We start from the raw sequence: 10,330 nt of genomic DNA, 5'->3' as shown, positions 1-10,330 counted from the left end.
GCCCCGTGCACAGGATCCCACTCCACCTGCAGAGAATGCAGTTGCTCCCAGGGACTGCAGAATGTGGCCGTTGTTCCTTATCTGGAAAAATCAATTCTCCCATCGCTGCCTAATTCGTCATTCACAACAGGAAGCTCAACTCAGTCTGCCTGTCTACAGGAAAACCAGTGAGACAGTGCCACATTCCTCATCTTCTGGATCACTCATCAGTATGACATTAGTTCCCGATACTTACCCACTTGCTGCAGTCCCACACCTTCCTGTAATGACAGAAAATAAATTGCTGTGAGCATCAGACCATGCTGTGTCCTGACTTTCCTGCACTTGGTGACATTAAAACACTAGACGGAAACCAGTGTTCAATCAGAGAGATCCAAAATAAGAACAGAGCACACCGACTCATGCTAAAGACAAGCTTTTCTTGGACGATGTTTCCTTCCAACCATGTTTCTTGGCCATTAAGTGATTTTTGTCCCAAAAAGAAAACAGACTTGCTAAGGCAAAAAACTTGAGACCACACAGTGTGTGGTTGATGCTGTAATTTTCTCCCACTCTCTTAAATCAAGTCTCAGTCAAGAAGAGACTCTCGCTCAAAACTCCCCCAACCAAGGAAATTCTGTAAGTCATCTACAATTTATATGGTAAAATCCTCCTATCTTATATAAGATTCTCTGATCCTAATTCGAGAAGATAAAGTCAAGCAAGCAAGTGTTTCACTCAGACACAATATGTGGCCCAACATTCATATCCCATTATACCTGGTCCTCTGCAGCATCCCCAGAAGTGTCTTCCTGCTGAAGAGCAGGCCCTAGGAGGATAAAAAGCGACCGTCAGCACCTTGATGTTGTTGCTCATTAGCAATTCAGGGGCATGCCATGATGTGGGGTAGGAGGAGGGTGGCAGGAAAAGGACAGGAGCAGAAACGGGAATCAGGGCCTTTGGGTCTGTAGCTCCAGGCCACCACCACATGAAAGAGTCCATCACAAACACAGCACATGACACTGGGCAGGCTATTTTTCCCTGCAGCTTCTCAGGTCTCCTCCTTTCTAAGCTGACCTTAGCCATCTTGCCATCCCTTCTTCATCGCATTCAAAGTCATTTCCACCCGCAATCCACAGGTCGTGGTGCTCTGGCTGTGACTCTGCTCACCCTGCCCCTGGGAAGACTCCTTTGTTCTCTTCTCATTGCTGTGTTTCTGAGCTGAGCACACAGCAACCATGACTAGGCTGAGGGAAAAAAGGCCCAAACTCTACATGACCTGGGCACTATCTATTCTGGGCCACGTTAGCTGCTGGGCAGTATCAGGCCCCAGTGAAGAACGCTGTTGTGATTTCAACCTAACCCTGCCTTCAGGCTCCTGCCTTATCACTTTCCCAACAGAACTGGCCATAGCATGAGGCTGTACCGGGGTCTAAATGCACAGAAAGGAGTCCCAGCCCACTCTCCCTGCTCAAGATGGGCCACGGATGATTGATTCTGAGGGCTTTGGTATAAAAGGCCTGTGAAGAATGGAAATGGCTAGAGTGAGCCACTGCAATGCCAGGAGGAAATAGGAAGGCCTGTAAACAGGTGAGGTTTATTTGAAAACCAAATAGAGTAGGGAATCGTGAATGAAAAAAATAAAATTAGCAGAGATCCTGACACAGCTCTGTTCTTTTGGTATGCCTTTGGAATCAGCCTTGTTGTTGACAGAATTTCTTTTAGGTTAATTAAAGTGTCCTTTGCATGCAATCAAGTGCACACATCATAAGCTTACAAGTTGATTTTTTCCTGTACCTATACTAAGACTGCAACAGTGATGAGAATCCCTGTGGAGAATGTGAACACTAGCAAATCTGGGGATGTGTATGTACAGAAACCAACACCCACACTCCAAGACACAGTGACCATGGCACCACATGAATTCACAAAGATGTGGGCCATCCCCACGGACAAGATCCCACCCCACCTTCAGAGAATGCAGTTGCTCCCAGGGACTGCAGAATGTGGCCATTGTGTCTTATCTGGAAAAATCATTTCTCCCATCACTGTCTAAGTCCTCATTTACAACAGGAAGCTCAACTCAGGCTGCCTGTCTACAGGAAAGCCAGTGAGACATTGCCACATTCCTCATCTTCTGGATTACTCATCAGTATGACGTTGGTTCCCCAATACTTACCTGCTTGCTGCAGTCCTGCAGCTTCCTGTAATGACAGAAAATAAATTGCTGTGAGCATCAGACCATGCTGTGTCCTGACTTGCCTGCACTTGGTGACATTAAAAAACAAGATGGAAACCGGTGTTGAACCAATGAAACCAAAAAGAACAGGGCAAACCGACTCATGCTAAGGACAAGGTTTTTTTGGCTGATGTTTCCTTCCAACAACATTGCTTGGCCATTAAGTGATTTTTGTCGCAAAAGAAAACAGACCAGGTAAAGCAAAAACTTGCGACCTCACAGTGTGTGGTTGATGCTATCATTTTCTCCCACTGTTAAATCGATTCTCAGTCAAGAAGGGACTGTCACTCAAAACTCCTCCAACAAGGGAAATTCTGTAAGTCACGTACAGTTTATACTGTAAAATTCTCACATCTTATATAAGATTCTCTGATTCTAATTCAAGAAGATAAAGTCAAGAAAGCAACTGTTTCACTCAGACACATCCTGTGGCCGGTCATGCATATCCCATTTTACCTGGCCCTCTGCAGCGTTCACGGAAGTGTCTTCCTGCTGAAGAGCAGTCCCTAGAAGGATGCAAAGTGACCATCAGCACTTTGGTGGTGTTGCTCATTAACTATTCAGCGGCCTGCCATAATGTTGGTGAAGGAGGGAAAGGACAGGAGCAGAAAGAAAGGGAATCTGGGCCTTTGGGTTTGTAGCTCCAGACCACCACAGTATTAAATAGCCACAGAACAGCACACATGGTAGGCTGTGCTTCCCTGTAGCTTCTCAGGGCTCTTCCTTTCTAATCTGACCTAAGCTATTTTGCCCTCCCTTCTTCATCCCTTATAGGGTCATTTTCTCCTAGAATCCACAAATGGTGCTGCTCTGGCTATTGCCCCATCTGAAAGATTTTGTACTTTCAGATAGAATATCAAATTCTAGCCAACATTTGCTATTGTATTTATTAACCCTTTGTTTTAAAAGTTAAGCCAAAAGTTGGTAAGTCAATTAGCCTATCATTTAAAGATAACCCCTACTCAGCTGGTGATATTTGTGTTTTTACCTTTATTTTCATCACCACTTGGGTGTGATATGGGGTCCATTGCTGCTGATGCTCACACTGGTTCCAGGACTGGGACAGCCCTTCACGAGTGGCAGCAGGTGGGGCGCTGATCCCCTCTAACCTAGCTGTGCAGTAGAATCCAGCAGAGGAGGTTGGCATCAGGCTAACAGCCAAAGTTCTCCTTGAGATCTTTTTGGGTGCTGTGTCTTGGGTATGTGTACTATTGAATTAGAGCATTTCTAGTTTTCATGATGACGATGTCACTAAATACAACAGGATATGTCCCTATGTGTTCTCCTTTTTTCACCAGCAACTAAGAAATAGCCCATCACTTAAGACCAATGACCTGGCAGCTGTCTCTGTGTGTTTCATATTAATGACCACACCAAAGTCCACTGTACAATGAACCTACTCACACTCTGGGTCACCTGACCATTGAGAACATTCTACTGTGATTCACAGTGCTTGAGATCTTTATAGGCCAACATACCTCCACAAACACGCATAGATGCTAGGATCTTCTGACAAGTGACACCAGGGCCATGTGATAACTTCAAACTAGCAGCCCAGAGCATCAGTCTCCCACCTATTCCCGAGTTTATCTTTGCCATTTCCATTTAGGTGAGCAAAAGTTTAAAAAAAATCATCTCTACATCATCTTCATATGAGGACTGGGGATATTAAACTCACCTTCAGCTACAGCTATGGTGGAGAATGAATGGATTGATTTATGGAAAAATAGAGTGGTGATTAAGTTTTGTTTTTAGAATATTAATCTTTGTGTTGTGCTTTGCACATGAGAACATGTTTTCTTGGGTAAAGCACACAAACTCGCAGGGACAGTCACAATCACTCCGCATTGACTCTATCCTCCATACTTCCCAACCCCGATGCACACCAACCACCCTCTTCTATCTAAATGCACTGTTCCTTCCAGGCACTAGAGTAGATGGTCCCATTTCTTGACTGGATTCTACAATTTTTAAGGCAAAACTGCTTGAAACTCATTTCTGGCAGGAAATTCAAAACAGAGTGGCTCTCCAGAAAAAGGGGGCAAGGAAGTGTCACCTTTCTCAACACTAGAATTTTTCCTTAGCATCAGGGTGATCCCAGAATACGTACTGCTTGTCTGTGTGGCTGTATCCACCTGCATTTAGAGAATAAATAAAAACAGTGTAAGGCTAAGACCATGCTGTGTCCTGTATGCATTGGGTTTTTCTTTCTTTTCTTTTCTTTTCTTGAGATGGAGTCTCACTCTATCACCCACGCTGGAGTGCAGTGTCAGAAACTAGGCTCACTGCAACCTCTGACTCCTGGGCTCGAGTGAACCTGCTGTGCCTCAGCCTCCCCAGTAGTTGAGATGAGAGCTGCTGGTCACCATGCCTGGCTAATTTCTCTATTTTTAGTAGAGATTGGGTTTCACCATATAGATCTTTTCTTTACTTGTTGGCATTAGAAAAGCATATGGGGAAAAAAGAAAAGCATATGGGAGACAGTGGTTGAGGCAATGACTGCAAATTAAAGCCTACAACATAATACTGGAAAGGCACAAGATTTTTAGGCAAGTTTCAAGACTGTTTTGGTTGTACAGTTACAATTATTTAAGAAGAATGATTTCCCCTAAAAAAAAATGCTTGCTGCCATACAGTTCCTAACTGAAGGTGTTATCTAAGAATGTCATCTGAGGTCATTTCTTACCTGGTAATGAACCCTCACATTTTCCCACTAAAAAATTCTGTAAGTCATCTATAATGTACTTGTTAAGATTTTCATATGTCAAATCAAATAAAATTTTTAAAAAGCAAGAGTAACAAAATTTCCATCTTAGACAAAAGAACTTACCATGTGAATGCCTGGGGTAGCCTCAGATGAAGGCTCCTGTTTATTGTGATCTAGGAAACACAGAGTAACTGTCAGCATGTCTGTTCCGCTGAAGGACTCCCTTAGGCAGCCTGGGGTGCTGGGGACAGGGGGCCGGTGTATGTGAAGGAGGTAGGTTAAGAACAGAAACTTTGCTGCCACTGGGACGCCATTCCTGGTGAAGAGGGAAGGCAAATAAGACCATCAGGAAAGCCACAGATCAGGGCCTGGTTCTCTGGCCCCCTCACCACTGTGAAGTAGGCAGTGTTCACACAGGGCGACACACAAATGCGCTGGTGATTCCAGGACAGTGTCCCATCATCCCCCTGTGCATTTTGAGGCCTGGTAAATGTCCATTTTTTTTTGTTCTTGAAATGTTATGTCATTCATCTTTCTTGGGTCTACATATGTTCCTCCTGCACTTATCATCCATTTTATTGGCTTTAAAATCATTATTGTGGCCAAAATACATAATATTTATTATTTTGATAATCAAGTGCACACTTCAGTGGCATTAGTGCCATTCACAATTCTGTGCAGTAAACTAAAAATAATCCATATCCAGATGTCTGACTTTCCACCTTAGGAAACTAGAGAAAAAAGTGTAGTGTAATGTAAACCAGGCAACCCCCCACCCCCCCAAAATATAGCAGTAGTTGCAGAAATCAATGTAATAGAATTAATTTAAAAAGAACACAAAACCAAAAGGTGCTTCTTAGAAAAGATCAATATAATTGGTAAACTTCCAGCCAGGCTAATCACAAAGAAAAGACAGAAGACACAATTTACAAATAATATAACTAATATTCCTGATGATCCCATGAACATTAAGAAAATAACAACAGAATAAGTTCAACAAATCTATGCCTGCAATTTTTTTTAGTGTAGGAGTGAAACTTTATTAAAAACATTTACAGAAGGATTGACAGGAAGCGCAGTACCCTTGGAAGAGAACCAAGCAGGCCACTGGCGAGTTTCAAGTGTCTTCGCCAGGCGTCCCCAAACTACAGCCCGTGGGCCACATGGGGCCCCCTGAGGCCATTTATCTGGCCCCCCCGCCGCACTTCAGGAAGGGGCACCTCTTTCACTGGTGGTCAGTGAGAGGAGCACAGTATGTGGCGGCCCTCCAATGGTCTGAGGGACAGTGAACTGGCCCTCTGTGTAAAAAGTTTTGGGATGCCTGCTCTATGCCCACAGATTTTCTAGCTTAGATGAAATGGACAAATGCCTTCAAAGGAAGCAACTACCATAACCACCCAAAGGAGAGATAGATAGTCTGGGTAGGCTTCGATTTATTACAGAATTAAATCGCTAAGTAATAACTTTAAGAAAACATGCCCATACAATTTTACAGTTGAATTCTACCTAACTCTCACAATGGAAAATATAGTCTTACCAGCAAGTGATCAAAATTCTACATATTTACCCAGCTGAATTTAAAAATTATGTTCATCATAAAATGTGCCCAAGAATGTGGGCAGCTTTATTCATAATTGTCCAGATTGGAAGGAGCAGCTGAGATGGTCTTCAGGAGGTAAATGAACCAACTGACACTGTTCGACAAACCCAATAAGATATTATTCACTGACAACAAATTTTAAGCTGTTAAGTTTCAAAAAGATATACAAGATCTTACATGTACATTGCTAAGTAAAGTAAGTTAGTCATGAGGAGGTACATACTCTATGATTCCACCTCTATAAAATTCTGGAAAAGGAAACCTATGCAGGCAGTAAAATCATCCATGGTTTTCAGGAATCATAAGGAAAAAAGACAGGAATTAATAGGTACAGCATTGGTTATGCTTAGGATGTGAAATTATTCTGCCAGGGTAACAAAGCACATTGTGAGTTTGTCAGAACCCATAGACCAGGCAACACAGAACGAACCTTGATGCTAATCCTAGACTATTACTAATAAGAATGTATCACTATTGGTACAGTCATTGTCACAAGTGTTATCACACTCACATAAGATGTCATCACAAAAAGGAACCTGAGGAAGGTGAGTATATGGAAATTTTATGTACCACTTCCTCCATTTTTAGGTTAATTCAAAACAGTTTCAAGCGATATCCATTATTTTACAAACCTGGCAACATTGTCTCAGAAAAACATTCTTTTTACTTAATGTTTAACAATCAGCAAAATGTCTACAAGTTGAACTCAGGTGTTCTTTATTATTAAAAGTAAACCCAAATCAGGAATAAAAAAAATACACCTTTACTCCTGTAGTTGTAGCACTAGTTATTGACTTGATACATGTAAATTTGCACACATAAAATAAAGAATATAGTGTAGCAATTTTATAATTGTCTGAAATGAGAGACACTGAAGAATCTAGAAATCGTATCATGAATGAACTGAGTGACTGAATTTCCATTATACCTTCCATTGGTGCAACTCTAGGGCGCATACACCAGGGAAGCCAGCGACAGAAAATTCCCTTCTTAGGCTTGCAGTGACAGACAGTGGATTCTTCACTGATCCCTGGATCCACTCTCCCATCGTGGATGGAACATGCTGGGAAATGAATTTAAATAAAGATAGCTGTTGATATCTTGCTGCAGAAGATCAAATAAATGAGCATTTACTTATTCACAGCTTAAATGTTTAATCCCATTGTTCATCTTCTGCAGAGTAAAGCCCCCTGAATCTGAGTTGTGCTTCAGAAAGAACTTGCACTGCGGGTTTCACTTATAACTGCAGGCAAATACCTGTATTGAGATGAGACATTATAGAAAGGTAGTATATTGGAGTGACCAAGAGCATAGGGTCTGGTACATAAGATCTGAGCTCAAGGCCTTTTGAGAAGCTGCTCAAACCTGAGGAAGTCCTATAGACCCCTCTGTGCCTCCACTCCCTGGTCTGAATGGGGAAATGTTGATAATGGCCTATGTTATGTTAAAAGGGTAAAAATAGTGACGTTGACATAAAGCCTTAAGAAGGTGAGTGCTTTCTAAGTGCCATAAAGTGCTCAACTATTTTGTGTCTGGAAGAATAAGCCAAGCCCTTGATAGTGGTAAACACAGAGAAGGCACCTGGGGGACTCCGGGACAGTGGAGGGTAAAATTCTCTTCATTCTTGACATGGGTCCATGTTTTAGAAATTGTGAAAAATTTATGTTCTTTCCTGTGATGTCCACATCAGCCCAGAGAGATGGGCAGAGCAGGAGCTGCCACCCAGAGTTGACAGTTCAAGAAAGTGAAATAAAGAGATTTGAAGCAACCTGCCTTGAGTCACGACACTGATGAATGATAGATTTTGGACAAGTATTTGGTTTGTTTTCTGGGGACAGAGATCCCTGAACACCTGAGGCCTCTAAATCACAACCTGGACCCTGAACCTGGAGCATTTACCACACCCTTTCTGAATTCTCCAGCACAAAGGGCTCTTCAGGAAGGCTAATGTCCTGGAAGAGGTGGCTGAGTCCAGAGAAGAGCTCAACTCTTTAAGCAAAACTCCTGTTTCTTGGTTTTAACTCCTAGGCTAAAATACGGCACTGTCCTACAAACAAAGCCTTTTCGGGGAACAAATTCAAATGTCTGTTCATCCAGAGCCCAGAACCATCAGCTGTCTGGCAATGAGCACCCCTCCATGATCAACTGACCACACAAAGGGACTGAGTTCTGCTTGACTCTCAAGCCAGTTCAGAACTTAGGATATTCCAAACAAAATACCACCTGATGGCCGTGCCAAGAATAAACTTTCCTTCAACTGAATAAGCAATTAATGGGAATTAACTGAAAATGTGGCACCCAAGTTGGTGTTTCAGTGGTTTCTTCAGTATCTAGTCTATGGAAGTCAAAAAAAAACAAAAACCAAAAAACAAACAAACAAAAAAACGCCAGGCACAGTGGCTCAGGCCTGTAATCCCAGCACTTTGGGAGGCCAAGGTTGGTAGATCACAATGTCATGAGATCAAGACCAGCCTGGCCAATATAGTTAAACTCCGTTTCTACTCAAAATACAAAAGGTTTTCCGGGAGTGGTGGTGGGTGCCTGAAATCTGAGCAATTTGGGAGGCTAAGACAGGTGGATCATGAGGTCAGAGTTCAAGACCAGCCTGGCCAAGATGGTAAAACCACATCTCTACCAAAAATACAAAAAAAGGCCAGGCGTGGTGGCTCATGCCTGTAATCCCAGCACTTTGGGAGGCCAAGGTGGGCGGATCACGAGGTCGGGAGATCAAGGGCCATCCTGGCCAACATGGTGAAACTTCATCTCTATTAAAAATGCAAAAATTAGTGGGGCTTGGTGGCAGAATCCTGTAGTCCCAGCTACTCAGGAGGGTGAGGCAGGAGAATCATTTAAACCTGGGAGGCAGAGGTTGCAGTGAGCCGAGATTGGGCCACTGCACTCCAGCCTGGCAACAAAGAGAGACTCCATCTCAAAAACAAAATGAAACAAAACAAAACAACAACAACAACAAATTAGTCAGGCATGGTGGCACACTCCTGTAATACCAGCTACTCGGGAAGCTAAGAGAGATAACTGCTTAAACCTGGGAGGAGGAGGTTGCAGTGAGCCAAGATCACACCACTGCACTCCAGCCTGGGCGATAGAGTGAGACTCCATCTCAAACACACACACAAACACACCCCTAATACCCCCAAATACTGGTAGAAACCAAACTTTTCCTCTAGTGATCTAGGAAACACAGACTGTCCATATGTTGGTTCCACCAAAAAAAAATCCCTTAGGCAACCTTGGGTGTTGGGGACAGGGGGCTGGTGTCTGTCAAGGAGATAGGTTAAGAACAGAAACTTAGCATCCATGGTTGTCAGGAGTCCTCAGAAGACAGGCATTAATAGGTGCAGCACAGGTCATGTTTAGGACATAAAACTATTTTGTCAGGGAGATAAATGACATCATGAGATTGTCAAAACCCACAGACAGGACAACACAGAGTGAAAGTAGATGCTAACTCTGGAGTTCCGTTAGTAAGAATGTATAACTATTGGTTCAGCTGTAACATTGTAACAAGTGTTATCACATTCACTTAAGATGTGATCACAAAAGAAAACTGAGGAAGGTGAGTATATGGAAATTTCCTGTACTACTTCTCTCATTTTTAGGTTAATTCAAAACAGTTTGAACTGACATCCATCAATTAAAATACCTGGCAACACTGTCTCAGGAAAAGGTCCTTTTTACTTGATGTTTAACAATCAGCAAAATGTCTACAAGTTGCACTGAGATGTGCTTTACTATTAAAAGGAAATCCAGTCCTGGAATGGAAATGCACTTTTATTCCTGTAGCTGT

The 10,330-nt window shown here is 42.8% G+C and overlaps 1 protein-coding gene across 1 annotated transcript in view; it reads right to left on the bottom strand.

Annotated features, from left to right (window-relative positions):
* Positions 1 to 752: 752 nt before the first annotated feature.
* Positions 753 to 10,330, bottom strand: part of LOC141583218 (uncharacterized) — a 33,254-nt gene continuing 23,676 nt past the window's right edge. The window contains exons 4-9 of the mRNA XM_074392536.1: positions 7,454 to 7,588; positions 5,049 to 5,098; positions 4,329 to 4,353; positions 2,675 to 2,724; positions 2,159 to 2,183; positions 753 to 808 (exon numbers count right to left, since the gene is read on the bottom strand). Of these exons, the coding sequence (XP_074248637.1) occupies positions 753 to 808; positions 2,159 to 2,183; positions 2,675 to 2,724; positions 4,329 to 4,353; positions 5,049 to 5,098; positions 7,454 to 7,588 (341 nt within the window). The remainder of the gene's footprint in view (positions 809 to 2,158; positions 2,184 to 2,674; positions 2,725 to 4,328; positions 4,354 to 5,048; positions 5,099 to 7,453; positions 7,589 to 10,330) is intronic.

Source organism: Saimiri boliviensis (assembly GCF_048565385.1).
Source record: "Saimiri boliviensis isolate mSaiBol1 chromosome 19 unlocalized genomic scaffold, mSaiBol1.pri SUPER_19_unloc_1, whole genome shotgun sequence".
NCBI lineage: Eukaryota > Metazoa > Chordata > Mammalia > Primates > Cebidae > Saimiri > Saimiri boliviensis.
The sequence above is the reverse complement of the archived record's forward strand: the minus strand, read 5'-3'. Positions and strand labels throughout refer to the sequence as shown.